Raw genomic sequence first — 25460 nt, 5'->3', positions numbered from 1 at the left:
GAACAGGATGTGCGGAGGGATGTGCGGGGAGGAAGCCCGACAGGCCTCACCTGCTGGGGGATGAAGGAGCTGGAGAAGGTGACTGCAGACCAGAAGAAGATGCCGCAGCTGAGGATCACTTTCCTGTTGAAGCGGTCACCCAGGTAGCCAAAGATGGGGGCAGCCACCATGAAGCTGCAGATGAATACTGTGCAGGAAGGGGAGAGTGTGACGGGCGGTAGGGTCCCTGTGGCTGCGCCTAGTGGCCCGCACTGCCCAGCCTGAGCCCAGGGGCCAGGGGACAACCTCGGCTGCGCCCAGGGGCCAGGGGACAACCTCGGCTGCGCCCAGGGGCCCGCACCGCCCAGCCTGAGCCCAGGGGCCAGGGGACAACCTCGGCTGCGCCCAGGGGCCCGCACCACCCAGCCTGAGCCCAGGGGCCAGGGGACAACCTCGGCTGGGGCCAGGGGCCCGCACCGCCCAGCCTGAGCCCAGGGGCCAGGGGACAACCTCGGCTGGGGCCGGGGCGGAGGAGGCACCTGGGCCCAAGGGAGGGCGATCCTACAGCCCCACCCACTTTGCTGAAGGCCCAGCTTGTCCAGCGGGCGAGCCCTTGGGAGACCCGTGAAACAGTGAAAATCGATTTGTTGAGCATTTCACGTGCCAGGAGCTCACCACCTGGCATCGTGTGTATGCTCCCAACCCCACCCCACCTTGCAGAAGTGGGGAGAGGAGACTTGCCCAAGGCCCCGCTGGCGGCAAAAGTCCTGTGGCGCTTTGATCCCCTCTCTGACCCCGGAGCCCCTGTTCCTTGTACCTCTCACACTGCTCTCCTTACCACACTTGGGAAAGAGGGTCAGAGAGGGGAAGGGACCTGCCCAAGGTCATACAGGAAAGCCCCAGGTCTCCCACCCGCGCTCCCAGCAGGCTGCAGAACGCCTCCCTGACCTCAGCAAACACGGTCTTTGTTCATCCACTCATTCGTCCGCTCAACAAAACAGACAGAAATTCCTGCCCTCTTGGGCAGAAGAAACGTATGATAAAATGAAAACTGTGGTGTGTCAGACGGTGACAAGTGCCACGGAGGGTAACAGGGCAGAAACAGGAGACAGGAAATGTGTGTGAGGAACAACACAGAGGCTACAACTTTAAACAGAAGGGTCAGAGGAGGTGACATTTCAGCAAAGACCTGGAGGAGGTAAGGAAACAAATCATGCAAATATTGGGGCAAGAACAGCGAGTGCAAAGGCCCTGGGGCAGGAGTATGCCTCACATATCTGAAGGACAGCAAAGAGGCCAGAGTGGCCGGAGCAGAGGGACGGAGTGGGGAGGCCAGATGGGGCAGGGCCTCCTGGCCCACTGTGGTGACCGTGGCTTCCGCGGCTGAGCAGGGCGGCAACCTGACCTGGTTTTGCTCTTCTAGAACAAGAGAGCGGCGGCTTGTCAGAGGACTCTGGGGATGCCAGTGATGGGTGGGGCCTTGGGGCCCCAGGTGGGGCGAAGAGGCCCAGTGAGGCAGGGTAGGCCCTAGGGGTCAGGGGGCAAGGCAGCTCCCCCATGCGTCCCCCTGGAAGGCAGTCCCACAGCTGACGGGCAGATGGCCAGACAATGGCCGAGGGTGGGCAGACGAGGTGGCCAGTTGGCTGGGCTGCGACCGCCAGGCTGAGTGCACACATGGGCTTGGCTTCTCCCTCAGACCTGATTCTGGCAGGCGTGGGCGGGAAGAGGAGAAAGGGGGGCGGGAAGGAGGGACGGGGTGAACGAGGGGAGAGGCCCGGGCTGGAGGAGGGTGACGGTCTCCCGCTCGTCCTGGTGAGCAGGACGGCGCGCGTGTGGCTGCTGGGGGCAGAACCGGCATCGAGGGGCGTGGATCTGGGCACCAGAGGCCCTGCCTGGGCGCAGAGTCAGCTCTCTTCCCCAGCTGGGTGACCCTGCGCAGGTCACCACCTCTCTATCCCTCCGTTCAGTGCTGTGCTGATGTTTAACAACCGGCTCTCCAAAAAAGCAGGGGTGGGGGCCCCGATGGGTGGGGTTTGCCAGATGGCGTGAAGATGCCCCCCGCGCTGACCTCAGGCCACCAGAGTCAGGAGGAGGCGTGTGGTCACACAGCGCCGTGCACACGCGTCCCTCCGCCGAACAGGTGCAAGGGCCGCGAACAGCCTTTTACCCTTTGATCGCCAGACGCCGTGAGGTGCTGGGGGGACGAGTTTTCAGTATTTACTCCCTTGGTTTTGAGTGTAAGATGTTCATGAGTTCACATAATCCAGTGTTTGGTAATGCTTGTGGGCAACAGCCAGCTCACACCGTTCCTGAAAATCTAACAATCGCCTCCTCGTCTGTAAAATGAAGATAAAAATAGCAACTCCGGGGTTGCTCGGAGTGCGGGATAAGATAGCACCGAAGGTGCTTGATGCCAGGCCCCGCCCGAGCCCGCAGCCTCGGTCAACACTGGGCCCTTGTTTAGATCAGTCAACACAGAAATTACTTCCTCATATCTAGAAAAGGAATTTTCCTGCTGGGCCTGCCTGAGATCAGACCAGGAGGTGGGCCTTGTCAGGACTTACAGGAGAAAGACTTGTTCCCTCTGTGCCTGTCTGTGCTGGGGGTTGGGGGGAGTAGGCAGAAAAAATCAGAGTGAGAGTGACCCCAGTCCATGGGTTGGCCAGTTTGGAAACCAGCAAGGAGGGCCAAGCAGAGTGGAGAGAGGCTTCATGGAGGTGGTGATATCAGAGCGGGGTACTGAAGGATGCATAGGAGTTTACCAGGATGATCATACTTAAGATCAAGACTATACACTAAACTATAAATCACACGTCTTATAAGCAATACCACGTGAAGGTTAGGCGGGAAGGAGCTTACTGTTACCAAGAACCTCAGTTGTCGTTACGGAACACTTACCGACCGCGGGTCCAAGCACACGCCCTGGACCTAAGCACCTCACTATTCTCTTCATCCCACAGGAGGGTACAGAGGCTGAAAGGAGTGATGTCACACAGCTCGTTGGGTGGCCGAGCCAGAGGTTAAACCCCATTTGTCTAACTCCAGGGTCCTCGCTCTAAATCACACTACAGACCGCGGCGAGGGGAAGGGGGACAGTAGGAAGGTGGGCCAGGCCAGAGCAGGGGAAGGCGCTGGAAGAGCCCGTGGACAACCACGGCATGTCCACTCTCCCCCTTCAAGGAGAGTGTGGATGGGCCCAAGGGGAGAGCCGCCCCAGGCCACCCCCACCCGCTGCCCACAGCAGAGCTGACCCCTGGCTCTCCACCGGCCCATGTAGAGAACAGGCGCCCAGGACCGCAGGTAAGGCTCCTGTGAGAGCAGGCGCACCCTGTCCTCACTGCCTGGCCCCAGCTGAACTCCACCACGTCATCCCATTTTAGAGCTGGGCCACTGACAGGGGGAGGAACTCGCCCAAAAGGACACAGCGACCATCCTGACCCTGGACCCTCGGGGACAAGGGTGTCAAGGGTCAGGAGGGACAGCGATCAATCAGTCTGTGCAACCCTCCCCTCTGCTCGGGGCAGACAAGAGAGGAGACCTGCCCGGGCCCTCAGGACGTCACAGGCCAGCATGGGGGCCCGAACAAGATCAGGGCAAGGAGAGAAGGAAACCCGTTCCCGGCAGAAGGAAGGGCAGAGGACCTGCTACCTGGTGGGGGCGCAGAGGCTTACGTGGTCAGCGGCCACCCGGCTGGAAATAAACACAGCCCGGCTAGAAGCTTCCCCTGCCCCCCACCCCAGCCCTGCAGTCTTTGTCGGAGCAGAGCTTTCTGGGCAGCCGGGCGGCCCCACCCTGATCTCGGTAGGGGCGGCTTTCCCAGCAGTTCCCACACGAGCACATCCTGTGGTCCGGGTGTGGGGAAGCCCTCGGCAGCTCACGTGTGCTGACCCCGCAGGACGGGGACAATGGGGCCGGCAGGCAGGGAGCCAGGGCAGAGGGGGCAGGGCCTCAGAGCCTCTCTGTGGGATGGGTGGTGCCCCCGCCCCACAGGGCTGGGGAGAGGGCGGTAAGGGGCTGCCCAGGCTCCTGAGCCCCAGGGGCAGCATGCTGGCTGACGACCTTCTCCGTGGACCTGCAGAGCGGCCCGCATCCAGCAGCCCAGGACCACCCCGCTGAGGACTCTGAGCCCCTCCGACCCCACCTGTGGGGCTGCCGAGCCCCTCCTGGGGCGCACTTGGCCCTGTCAAACCCCGGAAGATGGTCCTGGAGATGGAGCGGCTGAGGTCTGAGCTGGGGGACCCCTGGGCTCCCCCACAGTGGCCTTGGAGCTCAGGTCCAGCCCCGACCTCAGCCTGAGCTGAACCAGGGCTATTTTTACAAAGTCCAAATCTGGCCAAACTGTTATTTGGGGAGACTTGCCATCCTCCATCCCCTGTGGGCAGGGAGGGTTACTCAGGCATGCTCTGCCCACAGGACGTGGAGGATGGACGCCCAGGCAGCCGAACGACGGGGAGGACCCAGGGCAGCCCGGCCACCTCACCCACCGCTCAGGATGGAAGCCCTGGGCTGGCCCCTCAGGCCCCGGGGCGATGGGTTCTTAGGCCTCCGTGGGACAGAACAGTCCCGGGGGTACAGCCCCAGGGGTGGCCCAGCTACGGCCTTGCTGGACGAAGTGGGGAGGGAGCAAGGCCAGAAGGAGACGGCCTCAAAGCAGAGCTGCCGTCTGGTTTCAGTCTGAGCTGGCTCTTCCTCTGTCCCCACTCTGCCCCCATCCCCAACCTGGAACATCCTCGTGACCACTCCAACCACAGCCCCGAGCTGCCTCCCCTCTCCCATCCACCCCCACGCTCCGCCCCAGAGAGAACATCCTGATGCATACATCCAACAGGGACTGCCTGCCCCAAAGCCTTCTCTGGCTCCCCACTATCCCAAGACGAAAGCCAGGTGCCTTTTGCAGCGCGACCCTGCCCCCTGCCCTCGGCTCTCCCCACACTCCACTCACCGGAGCCTTCACTCTCCCTCCCCTTCCCTGGACCTGCTGCTTTCCCCAGACCCATCTTCTGATTTACTAATTTTCTCTTCGACTGGGTCTAATTGTCACATTGTTAAATTTCAGTGCTTACACGTTTCACTTCCAGAATCTTGAACTGAGGTCTCTGAAGCGTCTCCCCCGCTCTTGTTCACTAAGGTGCTCTTCCCGTCTTGTAAGTGCTATGCTTCCTGTGGAACTCTGGAAACTAAGCTCACATAGCACTGAAGCCCTAAAGGCAGATCAGGGACCGGTTTCCCCATTCTCCAGCGCCGGCTGGCCTCCTCCTTGTGGGCTCTGCTCATTTTCCGTTTGAGTTTGTCCTCAGTAGGCACCGTTATCTGTGTCCCACGCAGGCCCCGGATCATGAAGGCTTCCCCGAGGAGCAGCCCTAGATCGGCCTCTGCGGGGTCCCTCGTGTGGAAGGGCCCGGAAACCCTCCAGCTCTCTGCAGAGAGCCCGAGCCAGATGGACATGTCCCTTCAGAGACAGAGAAACTGCCACTGGCCCTGGGGGCACAGCCCTGGGCTCTGGGGGGAAACCAAGTCACCCATGTGACGCTGGAAGCCGAGGCTGCACAGGCCCATCCTCAGAGCAAAGAAACCCCGGAGCCTGGACACTGGGCCCGAGTGGGCGACAGCTCTGTGGAGATTCATCGTGCCGCTCTCTCTACTCTTTCTGTGTATTTAAAATTTCTCATCGTAAAAGTGTTTACACTAAAAATACCGTAACAAGCTCCTATGACAGATACTGGTCCCCAGGCTCTCTGCAACACTTGGCTTTAATACTGGCGCCCACTCCTGTTTTTCGGTTTAATTCTCTGCTTCTGGCACCTGGGAATTCCCCTGCTAGCTTGAGCTTTCAAGCTCAGCTATGTAATTTAAATGTTTTCTTGGCATATTTTCTCCAGCTCGGAGTGGGAGAAGGAGGGTGACTGGACGTCCTATACCCCGAACAAACTCTAACTCATCCTTCAAAGCCCCACTCCAATGTCCCCTCCTCGGGGAAGTCTTACCCACCTGCCGCCAGGCAGAGCACCCCCCCAGGCCCCCACGGTGCCCCGTGCCTGGTGGTGACTGGACACGTTTTCCATTCCACTGATAGAGGGAACATACTGGAATGTGGGGACGGAGCCTGTGCCAGAGCCCAGCCCAGGGCCTGGCCAGCAGTGGGCTCAGCAGCAGCTACCCCTTCGGGTGTAGGCTCTGGAGGCTCCTGGTTTCCCAAGACAGCAAGAGCCGTAATCACAGAGGCTGAGCTCGGCTTCTGCAGGGACTCCGGGCCCAGCTCCGAGCTGGCCGAGATCTGCTAGGGGATTGCCGAAGGCAGGCTCTTCCCAAGCCAGCTCTCAAGATCTGGTCCCAGGAGAAACAGCAGGGGCAGGCCCAGGCCTGACCCTCAGCCCCCCTACCCCACCCCGTCTCCAGGCACAGCAGCCCCTGGTGCCCACAGATGAGCAGAAAACCCGGCTCTCAGCCTCGTCCTTTGATCTGAGCAAACCGCAGCACCTGGCTGGCGCCCTCCACCCGGCTCCGACCTTATCAAGGGCTTGGGGAAGAGACAGGTGCCTGGGGCCCAGGCCAATTAGCTGATCTGCCTGGTTGCCCACTGAGTCACATCCTGATCTAGCTGGCCTAGCTTCTGGGCCCCGGTGGCAGCCCGGCTGCACGGGGGGTGGGTTGTAGGGTGAAGGCCGTGGGGTAAGGGACTCTGAGATACCACGGCCCAGAGGCAGCCACCCTGAAGACAGAGACACCAGAAGCTCAGACACCTGGGACAGGCCTCTCCAAGCCAGTGGCTGCCTGTGTGCCCCCCCCCCCCCCCCAGCCAAGAAGATAGCATACACAGGTTCCCATCCCAGGCCCGCAAGTCATCACTCCTCCCTCAACCTCTGCCCCTTCGTCTGGGAAGGAAAGCTGCAAAGGAAGCTCCTGGGAGGAAGACCCAGAGAGGAGCATGCTGCTGGCTCTTTTGTCCACCTCCAGCCAGGTCACCAGGGGTCAGCCGAGGCCGCTGTGACGTCTCTCTCTCAGCCAGGAAGGTGGCTGTGGACAGAAGCCCTGGGAGCCTCACCACCTCCCACCCCTCCCCGGGAGCTGCGCCGGCCCTGACCCCACTGGTGGGATTGAGTGGAGGAAGCTGGGGCAGATCCTGGCTCCCTGTCAGGCGGCAAGGCCAGGAGGGGATGAGACTCGGCTGGGTCCCCAGGGACTCAGGGGCCACGGAGGGAGGGGGCTGGAAAGCTGGGCTCTCTCCTGCCACCCCCCCACCCCCACCCCATGCTACATCTGGCTGAAATGCTCTCTTCCAGGCTGAGTGGCAGTTACCTTGTGCTCAGAGCCCAGGAGGCTGGAGGCACCTGTCCTGGGGCAGGCTGCCTGGCTCTGGCCCAGCAAGGAGGCCCTGCAAGGGGGGAAGGGCCCGGGGACAGGTCTGGGCTCCTGTCCTGGGTGGAGTGATGTGGGCAGAGGCAGGGACTGGTCACCCTGCGGGTGCTGGACCACACGGCCCTGCCCCTGTCCCAGCTCACTCAACTGTCTGTTGGGGCTGAGCCCTGAAACTCGCATACCCTCTCTCTGAGCCCCAAAGACCCCACCTGGGGACGGGCACAGGCTGCAGGGCCAGGCTGAGCCGCGGTGCTCTAGGAGCTCACGGAGGCCGCAGAGGCCTGGCGCAGCCCTCCCTGGAATGCTGCCTAGACAGGTCAGGCAGGTCCCTGGACAGAGCCAGCTCCCTCCACCCTCCCTCCCCGGGGAGCCCAGGCCGGGGAAGGGGTTCACACACTGGAATGCAGACCATGGACTTCCTCCCACACGTCCGACCAGGCCTCACAACAAATGGACTCCAGGGCCAAAGAGAATCAGAGCCAAAGGAACCAGGCCCTCGGCCACACAGCAAGCTTGGGGCCACGGAGTGGGTCGGGCAGGGACCAAGAAGGCATGGGCCTGCCGCACGGGGCAGATAGGCAGGGATGACTGCTCACGGCCCGCCACACTGCCCCAGCCCAGGGGGCAGAGGACCCAGGCTCTCAGGCCCCTGCCCGGGGACCAAGGGGATTTCCTGCTTTGACATCTAGGAGAGGGTCCCCAGCCTGGTGGCGATGGAAGCTTTGGCCGGGGTGGGGGGTGCGGAGACAGGGTCACCAAGGCCCCCTGACTCCGTCTAGCACAGCAACCTACGGAGCTCCCTCCACCAGCCTCAGGGTGGGACCTGGACCTGCGGGTCCTGATGAGGCCCCAGGACCCAAAAAGAAGGGTCACCTCTAGGGCCGTGGCCACACTCCTGTCACCTCCCGCTGCCCCCTCAGGCTGCCGTCTAAGAAAGTACACGTTCGTTCCGGGCCTTCCCGGTGAGTCAGGAGGAGACCAGCAGGCAAGGGGCCTGGCAGGGGTGGGGGGCCTCACCGAGTCAGGAGGAGACCAGCAGGGAAGGGACCTGGGGTCCTGGCAGGGATGGGGGGCCTCACCTGACTGCAGCAAGCCGGCGCCTCGGTCCTTGACCCCAAAGTGCTGCTGGATGTCCAGAAGGACGCCTGAGGGGAAGACAGAGGGTGCTTATGTGTGACGCCGGGCCTCCCCTGTCCCCCCAGCCCGCCTAGGAGACCCCCAAGCCGGCGCCTCGGTCCTTGACCCCAAAGTGCTGCTGGATGTCCAGAAGGACGCCTGAGGGGAAGACAGAGGGTGCTTATGTGTGACACTGGGCCTCCCCTGTCCCCCCAGCCCGCCTAGGAGACCCCCAAGCCAAGCCCGGCCCTCGGTCCCCCTGGCAGGGCCCAACCTGGCCCCGTCTACAGGACGCCACTCTGCCCAGTTTGCCAGGCCACCAGGGACTTGGCAGCCTGAGCTGCCATGCTGCCCCCACGGGGCTCCCGTGCTCACTCCCAGGACAGGCTCCCACCCCCTCACTCGGCCACTGCAGGGGCCTGAGGCACACAGGGGCAGGGCTCCTCTGGGGTCACCTGGCTCCGTGAGGTAGCCAAACCTCCCACCGGCCAGCCTGGAACTTTTGCCCACCTGCGGCCCCACCACAGCTTGGGTCCTGCCCTCGGAGAGGCCACAAAGCCCCTGAGAGCTGCCAAGAGGCCTTCCAGCCGGGGAGCGGGCAGAGAGGTCCCAGGCAGGGCTCACACCTGCTCACCTGCACGTGCACACGCCCACCCAGCTGTCCTCGGGGTTATCACCAGGACCCCCAATTTTCTGATACCAGAGCAGAGGTGCAGAAGGAAGCAGGCAGGGCTCCAGGCTTCTTCGGGGGGAAGGGGACCCCTGAGGCCATGCCTGCCCTTCTCCCAAGTCCTGGCCATCTCTGCTCTCCCATTAGGACTTGGCATGTCGGGGGGTGGGGGGGGAGAGGCGGAGCGGGAGGGCAACCAGAAGAACTAGAAGTCAGCAACAACCGTGGGCAGACAGAGCCATGGCCGCATGGGGGCCAGCAACCCCCTGGACGCCCCTCCCCTCTCCCAGAGCTCAACCAGGCTCCTGAGCAAGCCCCCAGCCCTGCAGGCCCCAGGGGCCCCCACCTCGGCTTATCTCTGAGGACAGCAGGGGGCTAGGTCCCCCCGGACCCCTGCACATGTGTACAGAGAAGGGAGAGGGGAAAAAGGAGGAGGGGACGGGGCAGGCTGCCCCGGACGCCCCCCATGCAGGGGACCGAGGAAGGGACCAGGCCTGCCTTCGGGGGATCCCCAGAGCTCATCATGATGATAGTGACGAGGATGAAGACGGTGCACATCTCTCAGCCGTAACTGCTTTCCTGGTTCGAGCCCCACGTGACCCCATGAGGCCGGGACTATTCCCCCCTGGACAGACAGGGAAACTGAGGCACGAGGGGTTAAGCCACACGCCCCAAGTCATAGAGCAGGAAAGTGGGCAGAGTGGCACCCCCAGGCCTGCGGGAGGCTCCCGTGGGCGGCTGTCCTGAGAGCCTTTCCCTGGGATGAGGCCTGACAGCAGGGAGACACTGGCCTCCTCCTTGTGAATGCCGAGCATTTACCATAATTACCCATAATGAAGAGGCTGTGTGAGGCCCAGTTAATGACTTAATAACCGAGGCGGGCTGAGGCCATGCCCCGAAGGCGGAAGCCAGGGGCCTGTCCTGGGCCACCGAGTGGGCCCAACCTTGGGGAACCACCTGCACTCCCCTCCTAGCCCCAACCCGCTCGCTCCTACTTCTGAGCAGGGGCCTGCGTTCCCCACCCTCTCTCACGCCGTCAGCCTCAGATGAGGACCCCAGCCTTCACCAGGCCACAGGCTTCAGGTCCAGCCCCCCCAACCCCGCCACCAGCCCCCCATGCCATGCTCCAGCCACCCAGACTATTCACGGCCCCCCGACTGCCCACCCGTCCCCATCTACCCTGTGGGCTATTGTGGCCACTCCTTCAAGACTAGTTCAGGCGCCTCCTCTTCTGGGAAGTCTTCCTGGTTTCTCCCCTCCCATCACCCTCAGTAAGTCAGGTGGCCCCACGCTCCCCTGTCCATTCTTTAGCACTCGTCACCCTAGGATTAGCGAGTTCGACAGGGAAGACGTGTAGGGACATGGATACGTGCTCCTTGGGTCCACCGGGGCTACGAGCTAAGAGCCACCGCTTGTGGTCGCTGCTAAGGTCCAAGTACCGTGGGAGGCTCTGCAGATGCTCCTTCTATCCTGCTCCTGCCTAGGATTTTCGGCCCCACGTTACGTGTCCCATGTGTCACACAGCACGTAAGGGTCTGAGAGGAGACTGGAAACCAAATATGTTCTTCTGCCTCTGCATGTCCCTCGCTCTTGTCACCCCCCCAGCCCAGGGCCCGGCGCCCAGCCAGCCCACAGCGGACGCTTGTGGACAGAGACGGGTGGGCGCGGGGACGCGCAGGGGCCACTGCAGAGCTGGGTGGCGGCAGGTCACCTGCAGAACCCAGAGCAGAGATGTCACATGTTAGGTGTGCAGCTGGGCGGCAGCAGGAGGGCAGGACTCCCCCTGGGCCCCCGGGCACAGCCAGGAGGAGGGCAGCGGGCTCACTCTGGGGGAGCCAGCCACATCAAAATGGTCACTGTAAAGACAGCATGAGTCCCCAGCAAATCAGAGCACTCTTGCTTCTTCGCCGAGACACAGCCTAGCCCCCCCAACGGCCATGCTCCGCCCCGGCAGCTCCCCAAGGCCCAGGGCTTGCCTCCCCTGATACACACAGCTCCCGGGAGGGGGAGGACACTTCACATCCAGATGCACGTCCTGGGAACTCTGGGCAGGCCAGACCCCAAGACAAAGGACCCCAGCACCCCAGAGTCCAGGCTTGTGTCCGCAGCCTGGGATCCAGGAAGAACCTTCCCTGGGAACAGGGCCTCACTGAAGCTGTAAGGGGCTGTTCTCCCCCCGAGCAGCCAGGAAGGGGCCACGGCCACAGGCAGGCGGGATCCACTGGCCGCTGGCTCGGGAATCATGTGTCACAGTGGCTCGCCAGTCGTCTCGGATTTTCCTCTGGGCCCCAGCCTGGCTCGGGCCCATACACCCCTCCCTTCTTCCCACCACAGCCTTATTTTTAGCCTCTTTCCTGGAGGCTGAGGTTTGGTGGGTCACAGGACGGGCCTCCCGCCCAGGAGCAGCCTCCGACAGCCCAGGCCAAGCCCTCCACCAGCCTGGGGCGTGCAAGGTGGGGCCCCCAGCCACCCCACGGCCATGGTTGCCGGGCCGGCCTCTCCCGATCTACGGCCAGGGTCATCCCCACAGGGGCCTCCTCCCTGACCCAAGAAAACGTTCTGGAGCAGCAGAAGCGCTGACTCCCAGTTACACCCCTCCCAAGCCCCCGGGGTCTCGCCTCTTGTCCAAGGCCAACTGTCCCTCCTGCCTCTTGGGGACTCTGTCCTGGGGCACCCCTGGCCTGGGCCTCACTTCTGCCCCCTGCACATCAGCCCCACACACGTGTGCACCCCTCTCTCATCCCGGTGGTGACAACAGTCCTGACCTCCCCCCTCTGCCAGCCCCTCATTTTCTCTCCTGCCTTCACAGCTGAAGTTTGTGAAAGAGCCCCCCCAACTCAGTGTCCTCCCCTCCATTCACTCCCCTAAAACCAGCCCTCCCGGAGGCTCAGCCCCATGCCTCCTCCCCATTCCCAGAGCGGCCCCGTGGTGCTCCCCAGCCCACAGCCCCCTCGCTCCTGCAGCCCCATGAGCGGGTCCCAGAAAGTCCCCCTTCTTCCACACCAGCCTCCTCCCACAGCCCTCGCGCATTATCCCGTCCCCGAGGCCCAGGCTCTGGGCTCAAGGAGCTGTTGCCGTGGCCCAGCAGCTGTCAACTGTGGCGAGAACTCAGACTCACCGTGAGTTCTTCAAAACTCACTGGCCCGACCCCAGGATCAGTAACACTACCAACCCCAGTGCTACCTGGATTAGCTCCCTGAGGGTGACGACTGTCTCCTGCCAGCCCAACGACGCCCAGACTTCCAGTGTGGGAGGCCCCCATGACCCAGGTCTGCACAACCACCTGTCCAGAGGGGAGGCCCCAGGACTCACGAACTCGAAGCCGCTGGCCTGGCCGGTCCAAGGCCCCTGGGACATGCGCGTCACAGCCTGCAGGCCTCTGAGCCTTGACGACAGCCAGGCCCCCTTCCTGGGGGGCCCCCTCCACCTGTATCCAGGGCCCAGACCCAAGGTCACGTCTCCCAGAGCGCCCCCCGACTCCCTCCCCCGCAGCTCTTGAGGAGGTGTCTGTAACCTCGAGAGCTGGCTGGTCACGGATATTCGTGGTGTCACCCCACCCCATCCCTGCCGGCTCCCCAGTAGACCGCAGGGAAGCCAGGTCCAGATCCTGACCCGCTATCAGGGAGGTCTCACCAAGGCCAAGGTAGAAGAGGAGATCACCCTGACCTTGGGAGCCCCTGGCCCAGACCAGCCTCAGATGCAAGGCTGGGACGACGTGACCCGAGCTCTCTTCCTGCCTTGTCAGCCAGGGCCGGCACGCCCCCAAACACAGGTATCGTCACCCTGCATTCACCCCGCCTTTCGGAGCCAACTTAGCTGAACTCCCAAGAGCATGGCCTCCAGAGGCCAGCCGTCTGGGTTCAAACCTTGTGTCCACATCCCACTCACCTGCTACGTGACCTTAGGCACGTTACTTAACCTTCTGTGTCCCTATCCTCCTCTGCGACGGGTCTTAACTTTAAGATCTGCTTCATATGGTTGTGGAGTTTAAATGGGTTAATCTATAGAAAGTGCTTAGAACATTGCGGGGCACATAGTAGGTCGTCAGTAAATGTTCTAAATGTCATCAGGGATCGCTAACTCGTGGGGCAGGAGCCCCAGGCCATGACCAGAGAACAGGGCAAACTGCCCCCTCACTCTTCTTTTCTCCAAAATGGGGCAGACGGCTGGAAAGATGGGCCTAGGGACGTGAAGGGATGGGCCATGCCTGCCATTGGCTGGTCCGTCTCAGACGGACTGGGTCCTCCGTGGAGGCCTCAGAGCTGGCCTGCTCCGGAGGAATCACCCCTGCTCCAACACTCAGCCACAGCTCCCGCCCCGGTAATTACAGGAGCCGGAGGGCCTGGCTCTGCTGACCTGGCTCTGGATGGTTAGGGCTGCAAGCCACAGGCTGGCCCTGCGGGCACCACCCCCCCACCAGCCCGAGGGGACCGGCCAAGGCAGTCCCTGAGCCAGGACCAGATTTCACACACACTCACTTCTAACCTGCCCCAGAGCTTCCGTGGGGCCACAACATCCTGCCCCCATCCCCTGGGGAGAAGCTGAGTGACCTCTGGGAGCATCTGGTCCCTGCTCTGAGCCTCAGACTGCCCATCAGACAGCTCCCTAGGACCCCCATACACCCCTGCCGCATCCACCCTAAATCTCCTTCACATTTGTCATACATACACCTACATACACCGGCCCTCCTACCCCCACATCGCCTGACAAATCTGGGCCATTAATGTCAGAACAGCTTGGTGGTCATCTCTACAGGGATCGTGAGGCTGAGGCCCCCAGCCCCAGAGCCTCAGCCCCTCAGAGACGCCCACCTCCTTCCTAGAGGACCCAGAATCCAAGTGTGTGCCCCTAAATAACACTGCAGCTGGAGCACCTCTCCCTCTCTGCAGGTCCTAGAAAGGAGCCCCCCCCAGCCCAGACCCCCAGGGCTCAGAGCCCTCCCCGCTCCCACCAAGTCTCCGTGCCCAGAGTGGGCGGGGACAGGCAGCCTGGCCTCTGTCCCGTGGTTCTAGTCTATCATTTGGGGCCAGCTTTCCTGGAACCGGACTTGGCCTTAGTAATTTAGGGGCTCTGCACAGCCACTCCTTCTCTGACGCGCCGCCCCCCCGGCCCTGGCCGGGCTCAGAGACTCCCCCAAGACCACCGGGGCCACCCTTATCCTGACCCGCAGACCTAGGATGAGGCCGGGGCGTTGGGGAGAGATAAAGCCTCGGGGCGGCTCTCTCCCCATGAGCTGCCTCTGCAGCCGAGACCCACGGCCGCTCCCACCTCTCAGACGGCAGATGGAGATTCAGAAGGTGACATGGGGTAGAGGCCGCAGAGCCAGGCAAGAGGGGCCTGTGTTCCCCACCTCACCCAACAGACCACAGAAAAGAGGCTGGAACCAGCCCCTGTCCACCTCCACACCAACTGCCCACATGACCGCTAGAAACAGTGAGTGACCGAGTAACAGCACCCCTCCCAGGCACAGCCCTGGACAGTCTACTAAGCCCGATTGTGCTCCTTGCTTCCCGGGACCCTGTCTGGCAAATCCGTGCTTGACGGTGAAGGGACCGTGACGAGCACATGGAGCTAGCCGTCTGCAGGGCATGGACCCTAGCCCGGTCTCCACGGCCGTCAGGGACGCCTACTGGGGAGCCCTCCCAGCCTCCAGGTTCTGGCTAGTGCCTCCTTCCTGCTCACTTCTTGCTCCAACATACACACCTCTGCCCTTCACCCAACTCCCCCAGGGACTGCTTTCACCAGCGTCCCGGCCGTCAGGAGAGGCCTGGGATCAGCCTGCGGGGAGACCCAAGAAGCCATTCTGCCCCACGTGGGGGCGGGGAGACGGGGCCCCTCCTGACCACGTTCGCCCTGTCCCTCCCAGAGGTGCAGGGCCCACAGCCCACTGTGTGCTGTGGTGGGGACAGAGGGGCAGCACTGGCCCCAGCAACAGGGCCTGGGCCTTAGCAGGGTCATCCCAACCTACCAGGATCCCTCAGCCCGGAAGGATGGGCGGGGGTCAGGCAGGACCGGGTCAAGCCGACCCCGCCACTCAGCTGCTCAACAAGGGCCCCGCCTGGGCCAGCCCCCCATGCCTACGGGGCCACGCAGATGACTAGGCTCAGCCCCTCACAATGGGGCAGGTGTGCTGAAGGATGTGGTTGGGAGTTGGGCTCAGCCCACAGAGCTGGGGAAGCCTTCTGGAAGGAGGGCAAGGCACCCCTGAGACCCACCAGGGGAGACTGAGCTGGGCTGCTTGCAGCCACTGGGGAAGTGGCCTGGTTGTCCCGGGGAAGCAGGGTGCAGGCAGAGCTGGGGGGGGTGCGCGCAGCAGGCCCACGTGCCACACACGACCCGCGGGAGCAAGATCCTGACCACAGAGAGGGGGGAAGAGAATCATCGATTGTGCATTCAGGGCTCAGGGAGGCTCAGACTCTGCCTCAGGTGACATGGCGGTTACAGCACAGCCAAGACCAGGAAGCAGCCGGGGCCCCACAGGAGCCTGCGGACCAAGCCCCCCTCTCTCGGTCTCCCTCCCTCTCAGCCCCTGGGCGGTGGCAGGACTTCAGGCCCCCACACCCAGGCAGAAACAAAAGCCACTTCCTGTCTGGGGAAGGACAGGAGGCCCTCCTCTCTGACCGGTCGGTCCTCCTGCCTGTCACAAAGTGGGAAACCAAGGCACGAGCTGGCCGGTAACGCCCTGGGTCCCCGATCAAGTAGTGCGTTTCAAGACATGTCCTCTGACGGGCCAAGAGCTCAGCCGGAAGGTGCCTAAGGAGCTGGGCGCTGGCACTCCAGGCCGGCCCGGCCGCTCACCTGCCTGCTGGCCTGCCAGACAGGCCCTCTGGAATGTGGCCCTGGGACACCCCGCCCGGCACAGCTTAGCACTGACGTGGCAGTGGCCAGGGCAGGGCCACCCAAGGGGACAAGGCCACCTGAGGGGCAGGGCAACGGTGCCGTGGACCATCTCTATCCACGAAGATAGCCACGGAGCTGGGAGCCTGACTTGGCTTCCACCCAGCCAGGTGACCCTGCACAAGGCCCTGGGCCTCTGTTTCCCCATCTGTCAGCTCCAGACAGAGAGCCAGGAGCCTCAGGCCGGCAGCCCCCTCCTGCACCCCGCTCAGGTGTCCTGCCAGGCCTGCGTGCCCGGCTGGGTCCCCGCGCTCAGCTCTCCTGGGTTTGTGCTAGTGAGCGGTTGCCATGGAGACCAGTCTCGGCTTCTCTGGCAGGAAAGGGCTCCCCCAGGGCAGGGCTCTGCCTCTCCTCACCAGCCCCTACCCTGCCCAAGTTCAAGCGCCCGGTCTGCCAGAGGCTGGATCAGAGGAAAAGAAACCTGGGTCTCAGGGAAGTTGGGGCAGGGTCTCAGCTCCCGACAGCCCCCCTCCGACGACGAACAAGGCCCGTGTCAGCTCCTCGGGCTGGGCCTGGCTCCGGGAGCGGAGTGATGCCTCCCACGTCCTTGGCTCTGCTTCCATTTTACAGATGGAAGAGTGGGAGCCCAGAGGCAGCCCTGGCACCAGGAAGCAGAGCTGGGGAGAGAGGCCCCGAGACCCTCGCCTGACGGGCTCCCTCTTTCTCCTGAGCTGGCAGCCATGACTGGGCTCAGAGTGGGGAGCAGGGGGCTGCCAGGCCCGTAGTGGCCACGAGAGCAAGGGCCATGTGCCCAAGGGGACCTCCAACTGCCTGTCCCATCGAGCCCAAGGGCACGTGCTCAGAGGGCTCTTGCCCCGGCCGGAGCAGGGGGCATGCATCCCCACCTCCACCAAGAGAACACTGCCCCGGGGCAGGGGTCCTGGTCCCGCTCCTCTTGCTGCGTGAGCTTGAATAGGTGCCTGTCCTCCTCTGTCCACAGAAGCAGATGGACGGAAGCGTCTAGAGGTGGCTTCTGGGCTACTTCAATTTTACCCAACTGAAGCAACCCCAGAAGAAGCACCAGAGCCAAGCCCGGATCAGAGCCAGGGCTGGCCCTCCTCACCTGCTTCTGAGGCCCGCTGCCCTCAGGGGGTTCTCATGGGGAGGAGGCGAGGCCATAATTAGCTGGGAATGCTAGGGCAGAGGCAGAAGCTCCTGCAGTTTCCCAGGATGGAGACCGGCCTGGTGGCCAAGGGAGGGGTTCTCAGAGAGACCTGGAAGGGCCTGAGCCACACAAACACGGGCAGGGCGCAGGGGCCGGCCCGGCAGGTGCAGACACACGGAGGGGAAGGCAGCTGACATGGTGCGGCTCTCCTGGGGGTCTGCTTGGCCCAGGTGCTTAAAAATATCCTTGTGTGGTCCACCAGCCCAGAAGGTGGAGAGGAGGAAGTGGTAACCCAGAAGGCTCAGGGGACACCCCCAAGGTCACCAGCTGGGAAGCTGAGAGCCTGCCTCGAACTCTGGCCTCGAAGATGAGGTTCAAGCTGCCCGCTGCAGTGGCCCCGGGCGCTGTGGCCAGTCCCGCCTGACGTGGCTGTACCCATAGGTCATGCACCAGGTTCCAAAAGTCAGTGTGAGAAAAAGAGCAAGAGGTCCCATGAAGAGCTTTTATATTGATGACACGATGAAATATTTAGATCAGGTTGAATAAAATACATTAATTCATTTCACTTATTTCTTTTTACTTTTCTAACGTGGCTCCTAGAAGTATTTAGATTACATATGTGGCTTGCACGATACCCCTTCTGGACAGAGCTGGTCTATACCATAGAGCTAGAAAGCACAGGACAGATTTAAAAGGAAGAGAACGGAACACCTTCTGTTCTTTGATGAGGAAGGCGGGGCCGCATGGGTGAGGTTCTCAGGGGCCAGGCGGGCCGAATGTCAAAGATGACGGAGCAATTCAGGGTCTGCATCCCCTCCTGTGTCCCAGCTCGGCCAGCCAGCAACAGGTGGACTCAGGCCTAGGATGACCACTCCCCTGCCCTCCCCCTCCAAACACATCAAACCATAGTAGTTGTCACAGAGACAGTAAATCTTCCTAAAAACTGAACTTGGGGGCTGGGGCGTGGGGGAGACTGCCATAAAGAGAGGGAGAGGGAGCCAGGCTTATCCGGAGAGGAAATCTGTGTACGTTGTTGTCGTTGGGTGTTGGGGGAGGGGCGGTGCCTGAGCCCTGGCCGGGGACAGGGAGGGATGCTGTTTGCACAGGGTTTTCCGGGCCTTCCTCCCCACGGCCCCACGCCCCTCTTAGCTGCCACTCTCCATCCCCCCTTACCCATTCACTCGGAATTTCCTATCTTGTGCTCCCATGCTGACTCTGGGACCCAAGGAGGGCTGGGGGCAGATAAGCTCCACACCTCCCTGATCCCACCCCCTCCCCTCAGTCCCTGGCAAAGTCAGTGACCCTGAGAATACCAGGGAGGGGTGGTCTGCGGCCGGAAAAAAACAAGTTGTAAAGTGTGGCAGAGCCAGAAGCAGCACCATGCCGTGTCCCCTGAAAGGTGGGGCATCTCTTCCCAGGCCGAGCCTTCCTGGTGGGCCTAATGCCTGCCTTATCTGCACTCCCCAGGCCATCTCGGACATGGGCTGCACGGGGGCCTCGGTCTCCTCTCTGTATTCAGAAGCCCCCCACCTTCTCAGAATTCTCCCCACTTTACGGTGACACCTAAGCTCCCAGGTCTCGGGCAACATGTCCTGAGTATTCCTGCTCAGCAGACCAAAGAAAGAGCCTCCTGGGCATGGCTCAGAAGCTGGCACCACTGATTGCCGCTTCCAACTCCCCGGAACGGGAGAGAACAGAGGGCCAAGGGGGTTTGAGAGCGGGAGAGGGGGAGGAGGATCTCCCATCAGAGTTCTTCCCTCCTACGTGACACAAAACCCTGTTCAACAGAGGAGACTGAGGCCAGGAGAAGGGAAGGGGACGCAGGGGCACATGGTTTACGCCAGGGCTCTCCTCTCCTCTCCCCCAACCTACAAAGTTCTCTTTACAGTCTGTCCAAAATTCCTCCTGCTATCTTTTTTTTTTTTTTTTGGTTGTTCCAGATTTTGCTAAACTGTGTTTAGGCAGGTTCTGGGCCAGGGTCCCATGTGTATTGCTGCTCGCCTCCCACAGGGAACCCCCATACCAGCCTGGCCAGAGTACTTTTCTCTCAAGGTTACACCATTCTCACCTAGAGGCAGCTCAGTCCACGGAAGGGCCCTACTCGCAGACCCCTGAGAACTGGGGGAGGGGGAGTGAGCCGCCGGAACCCCAGAACCCTGTCCATCCCCCAGGGGCCCAGGGATCAACCACCTCACAAACACCAGCTGAGACTGGCCCAAGGTCACACACCAAGCACACGATGGGCAAATCTGGGACTAGAAACTAGCAGGGCTATCGACCCCCACCCCATCCCCAAGGCTGGTTCCCAGAGATGCTCCCACGGGACGAGGCGGCCCCCTCTCCAGGCCCAGTGGCCTGCCCCCTACCCCAGACCCCAAGCGCCATAGAGCAAGGGGAGGCGTCTTCAGGCCTGTAGCCAGGGCCAGCTGCAGACCGCATCCTGGGTCCCCAGGCGCCGCGGACCCGCCCCGCCCCTCCCTCTGCTCCCCGCAGCCCCGAGCCTTTGTCAACCACGCGCTCACACACAGACCCGCGCCGCCCGCGCGCACACACCCGGTCTCCCCTGGTGCACACCCGCAAGGGGCGCGCGCACTCGCCGCACGCACGCGGGGAGTGGAGGCGGCGGAGGAAGGAAGGAACTGACCCGCTACGGCCCCGACAGACCGCCCGGGCTGGGGGAAGGGGAAGAGAGGTCGGAGAACCTGAGGCTGGGGCGGGAGGGGGCGCGGAAGCGAGAACACAGAGAGACGCAGAGGAGACTCTCGGAGAAGAGGACAACGGAGGGGACGTCAAGGGCTGGCGAGGACGCGCGGGCTACTCCAGGGATGGGGACTCCTTTTAGCCCCTGGCCCGGCGGGGCGGGGTTCAGGGGGGCAGGGGGGCGGTCCCCGGGTTGGACCCGTGATCCACCGGGCTTCACTTGCCCAGTTGTGCCTGAGCACAGGGCCCTTAGAAACCCCACGTAAGGCTTGAATACAGGGGCCCTGGGACCAAAGGCTTCCCGGGGTACTTCCAGGCGGGGGGGGGGGGCCCGGTTTCCGGGGCGGGGGGGGGCCCCCCCCCCCCCCCCCCGGGGTCCCTTTCCGGGTAGTTGGCGCCGGGCCCAAACTGAGGATGGCGGCAGCTGCCCCCCGTCCGCGGCCCAAGCTGGCTGGTTTGGGCTGCTGAGCGCCGGGGCCCTTGGCAGCGGCCGCGCAGCTGGGGGTGCCGGGGGCGCCGGGGGGTCCGGACGGAGCCCGCCGCACGCTGCCCGACAGCGTCTGCACCTCATCGTCGGCGGCCGCGACTCCAGCGGCGCCCACTCCCCGCGCCCCGCAGCAGCCGCCCCCTCCAGCCCCTCGCTGCGCCCCCCGGCGCCGGCGCCGCCGCTCCGCGTCCGCCTCCTCCTCCTCCGCGCCGCCCGCCGCCGCCGAGGCGCATTCCAGGCACATCATGCCGGCCGGGGCCGGGGCGGCGGGGGGCGCGGGGGGCGCGGCGCCCAGCGCGGGCCCCCTCAGGGCGTGCGTGCGCCGCGGAGCCGCCGCTGCACCATCCCGGCCGGCCCGTCGGCTCCTGCGCTCCGGCCCGGCTGCGCGCGGCCCACGTTCAGCGATGCGCCGCCGCGGCCGCTGCCTGGGCTCTGACAGCTGCGGCCGGCCCCGCCCACCGGGCGGCGCCCAATCGGCGCGCGGCTCGGCCGCGGCCCCGCCCCGCACGTGCTGCCCGGGGCCGCCGACGGGGGCGCAGTGGGCCGCGCGGCCGCGGGCGCCGGAGCCCGGGCTCCCCCACTGCCCCGCGCGGAGGAGCTCCGGGCGCGCGTGCGGCGTCCCGGGCAGAGGCGAGAGGGTCTCGGGCGCGTGGGCGGGGCGCCTGCCGCAGAGCTACTCACCCGCCCTGATCGAATCGGCCTGGGGAGAGCCCAGAGGAGCGACCGGTGGGGGTTTGGCCCAGGCCCCAGGCCTCGGCCGGGCGCAGACGGCTATGTTGCCCACCGCCCCAGGGAAGCCCAGCTCCAGCCCCTGACCTCTCCCTGGTCCCATGCCTGGGTGCGCGCCGAGAGCCTACCCGTGCCGCACCGAGACGCAGCCCTGGCAGGGAGAGCCAGGCTCCCGTGGGGCCTCCCCAAGCTTCGGACTTCCAGCTGTGCGCCGGGGAAGGGACACAGCCCCGAAAGGAAGACCCTGGGCAGGCCCGTAGCCCTCTCTAGGTCTGTGTGTGTCTCCGGGGGTAGAGAGGAGGACAGGATTCAGTCTGGAAGTCTGAGTGGTCACCACCCGCTGTGGAGGAGGGCGAGTCCTGTCTCCCGTGGAGAGTGGCCGAGTGACTTCTGTGTTCGGGGCCACAACCCATCTCAGAGGAGCTGTAGTTCTGTGTCCCACCCCCAAACCCACCCCCTTCATCTGTTTGAGGCTTTGACTGAAATTAAAGTCCCACACAAGGTGCTGAGGAGAGAGTGTTAACACTGCACAGAGCTTGGACACCCAGAAGCACCCCATGTTTCACAGACGGGTCCCAGGGCCCAGAAAAGACCCCATCATGGACGTGCGGCTAGCTGGTGGCAGAGTCCGTGCTGACCCGGGGCTCTGATACCACCCTCCTGGGTTGGGAGCTCAGTTCCCACTGCGGGCTGTTCTGGACCCCGAGTCCACAGGCAGGTGCATCCCACGACAGTGCTGGCCACAGTGAGTCACGGCATAGCCGTGGGTGGCGTAGCACGAGGCACCCTCTTCCTGCTGAGAGCAGAGTTAATCCCCAGGCTGGTGTTTCTTGGCGCCTTTGAGGTGTATTTTAAATTCTGCAAAGTGACTAAAAATATGCTTTGGTGTGTTGGGGATGGATGACTGTCACGGGAGGGCCACGAAACAGACTGTTCTGAAAGTTCCCGGCTGCCCCTTCCCAGCTTGAAGCCGGGTAAGGGAAATTCTGCGGGGCGCCCTGGGACGACAGGTGCTCAACAGGTCAGCACGACCTACGAGCTCCATGGGGCTGGGGCTGGGCCCCGGCAATGCCCCTCCTAACTGTGGGGTGGTACCAGCTAGAGGACAGTGCCCAGCTGCGGGGCTGCATCCAGCTGTGAAGGAGACACAACCACGGCTCCCAACCCCAAGGTCCCCTTCCCACTCACCAAGATTCCTCCTCCTTTCAGCCATAGCCCTGCCCAGGGAGGTAGCTTTAGCTCTTGGCCAGAAAGGGGAGCACTCCCTTTCTGGAAGAGTTTTGAGCATTTCAAATTTGGGGCGCCTCTGAGCAGCTCTTCTTGCTGTGCGGGGGTTTCTGGGATTTTAACTCAAAGGCACTCTCTAGAGCAAGTCTCTGGATGGATACTGGGCCACCGAGGGCAGGACGACAGGGAGGACAAGAGCCCTTTCTGACTGTGTGGCCCTGGGCAAGTCACGGTGGTCTCCTGAGAGCCTCTAGCAGTATCAATGGACCACCAGCCATAGGACTTGTAGGGCCCTTCTCCCCATCTCCCCGGTGAAGAAACTGAGCCCAGGGAAGAGAAGGAATGTGCCCAAGGTCGCACGCCTGGTAAACAGTGGGACTCACACTAAACCCAGGTGTGCCTGCCCCTGATGCTGCTCTGAGCTCCGCCAAGACACAGCTCCTCAGCAGCCCCAGAAGGTGAGGCTGATCTCAGGGATGGCTAAAGGTCTTCCATGTTTGTTTGTGATGCGTAGACCACAACAGGTTTCCGGACTGAGGGACTGGACGTCTCAGAGCCTTTAACCTGAGGGCGTGCACTGTGAGTCTCCCGGGAGGAGATATAGGCTGCTGTGTCCCCCTGGGGACATGACCCACAGAACATCCTGTACGGTGTCTAGAGCTTTGCAGAGCACTCTCAGAAACACCAGCTTCCCTGAGGCTGATAACGGGGAGCTCAGTCCCCTCTGCCCATCCCCCAGGGCTCAGGCCTGTCTCTTCCCTTCTCGTGGGGCACACTCGCCCTCGGCAGGCTCTCAGCCATCATCCATGTGCCCTGGACACCCCAACCTTCATCTCTAGATGTGGCCTCATCTCCACACCACCCCCTCCAGATCTCCCACAGCTCCCTAAACTCAGCACAATCACAACTGAACTCATCATCCTTCCCTTAAGCCTGTTCCACCCTGGTATCATTTATCTCTTGCCAAATAGCACCGTCATCCTCATTGTCACTGAACAGGACACCTGGGGTCACTGGGGACTCCTTCTCCCTCAACAACCACATCTGGGGCCTGTCCACTTTTTCTCTTTAAAATCCCAGTGTGCCGTTGCCCACTGACTCAGCTCAAACCTCTCTATGTCTTACGTTTTTAAAACTCAACACCACCTGCCCCAACATCCCCCTGCAGTCTTTTCCATATTTCTTGCCAATAACTTTCTAGAGCACACACATGACCCCATCACCACCTTGCACACAACCTTTCCATGGCTCCGCACTGCCCATGGGATAAAAACATCTAAGTTTCTTAACACCACCTCCAAGACCCATCGGAACCCTTCACGACCCGTGCCAATCTCCAGCCTCAGGTCCCACTGCCCAGCTCTCAAACTTACACTCCACCGCACTGAAAATAGAGCTCCCTGAACTCATTGATATTATACTTTCCGGAACCTAGAGGGGTGACAGGAATTGGGGGTGCGTGTGCATAGTCCCTGCTCTCCCCGCAACACAATGCGGTTCAGGACCATGGAGAGCATCACCTGGGAACCCCCCCCTCCCCCTGCCCTTAGTCATGCTCTGCCTAGGGGGTCTACCCAGCTCACTGCTCCCACTTTCCCTCAAAAACCCAGCACAGACCATGACTTCCTCCAGGAAGCCCTCCTTGACCCACCTGGAAAATTGTCATTTCCTCCTCTGGGATACTTGAGTAACCTGTGTATGCTTCCCTCACACCAAACTCATTGTGTTGATTATGTTTGTACATAAGTCCACCCCCCCACCCCACCCCCAACTGTGAGCCTCAGGGGCCCATACTGTCTGATTCATCTCCACAGCCCAGTGCAAAGGAGGTGCCCAGAGAATGTTTGTTGATTGAATGAGTAAATGACATTTAGCAGGTGCACAGGAAGTGTGTGTTGATTTGCATCATGTATCTGTTGCTCTGAGTGACTCAGAAACCAGCCAGATTCCTCTCCTAGCCCCTCTGGAAAAGGCATTTTCTCCCTGACTGACTCCACCCTCCATTAGCTTCCATGTGCCCCTTGCCTCCACCCTCCTATTACCTTTTCCACAGGTCAGCACCCAGCCCTGGGGAGGCGGCAGCCCCTCTCTGCTCCTACTGTTGCCAAGCAGGGGACTTGTCCGGGGCCCTCCACCCCCCAGCCTGGGCCTGCCTCGCGAGTCCTGCTCAGAATGCTCTGTCCCTGTCTCTCTCTCCTGCTCAGAACAGATGGCTCTGAGTCCCCACAAACACAGAAGTCCCTGTTCTGTCATTTGAACATTTTTAATGCTTTCTAAATGATAGAAGCTTCAGTCTCCTTTGATCATGGACTCAGACTATCAGAAACAAAGAATCCCTTGAAGGATCCTGAGCCCAGCTTCTTCGCGGTCCTGCCGAGAGGCTGCGTCTGAGAGAGGGCCCGTGGCCTGCCCAAGATCATTATAATGGACACCATCTTCGTGTGTGTTTGTTTTCCTTTCATTGCTGTTCTGTTTTGATATTCAGAGTCCAACCCCCTTCCCAGCAGCACCCTGGTGTCCTGGGCTTAACGGAGCTAAACATCAAGGAATGGCCACAGGGTCCAACTGGACTCTCTTGCCCCGGGCTTTAAATCTGAAGTAGGGGGCAGGAAAATAGGGAAAATCGTCTGGCACTTTGGGGAAGGTCCCCAGTAAGACGGCCCAGGAGCCCTGCTCCCAAATCTGCATTGTTCCCATCAATTCTGTGAGCTCCTAATGTGCTTCCAACAAATCCCTCTCTTGCCCAAGATGGCCACTCGGTGTCTTCTGCACACAGCCCTCCAACCCTAACCAGCAGAATCACACGGGCGCGCAGTCCCGTACCTTCCTGTGTGGGTAAAGCTTGGCGCCAGCGGCCTCCTGCCGGCTCTGTCTCGAGAGGCCGCATTCAACCGACACTTCACATTCCCACTCAGACATGGAGGAATGACGTGCACTGCAGGGAATGAGACGGACTGAACAGTGTCTGGTGTTGCAGGGGAATAAGCCAGGGCTGGGGTGACCACCTCAAGGCCCGTGCCCCACCCTCCAAGCCTGAGGTCAGGGTGGAGGAAGAGCAGACCTACCACCACACCCTCACACCCTCGCACGCGGACACAGAGATGAGCACTCTGACAGACACACCTGCGTGTCCCGATGACAGCCGGGAGCTAGAATGCTAGAATGCACGTGTTGTCTGGGACGAGCAGTGAACA

At 62.3% G+C, this 25460-nt stretch overlaps 1 protein-coding gene across 4 annotated transcripts in view; it reads right to left on the bottom strand.

Annotated features, from left to right (window-relative positions):
• SPNS2 (sphingolipid transporter 2) overlaps window positions 1-20572 on the bottom strand; it is a 30277-nt gene extending 9705 nt beyond the window's left edge. The window contains exons 1-5 of one of the 4 annotated variants that reach the window (XM_032431768.1): window positions 20227-20572; window positions 19010-19028; window positions 10958-10977; window positions 8415-8480; window positions 51-187 (exon numbers count right to left, since the gene is read on the bottom strand). In XM_032431768.1, the coding sequence (XP_032287659.1) occupies window positions 51-187; window positions 8415-8480; window positions 10958-10977; window positions 19010-19028; window positions 20227-20557 (573 nt within the window). In that variant the 5' untranslated portion in view covers window positions 20558-20572. Of the gene's footprint in view, window positions 1-50; window positions 188-2877; window positions 3786-8414; window positions 8481-10957; window positions 10978-19009; window positions 19029-20226 lie in introns of those variants that run through there. The other 3 variants (XM_032431765.1, XM_032431766.1, XM_032431767.1) reach the window with 3 other exon arrangements.
• Window positions 20573-25460: the final 4888 nt, after the last annotated feature.

This window comes from Phoca vitulina, unplaced genomic scaffold, assembly GCF_004348235.1.
Source record: "Phoca vitulina isolate PV1807 unplaced genomic scaffold, GSC_HSeal_1.0 scaffold47, whole genome shotgun sequence".
Taxonomy (NCBI): Eukaryota; Metazoa; Chordata; class Mammalia; order Carnivora; family Phocidae; genus Phoca; species Phoca vitulina.
Note: the sequence above shows the minus strand (reverse complement) of the source record. Positions and strands in the feature narration are given on the sequence as shown.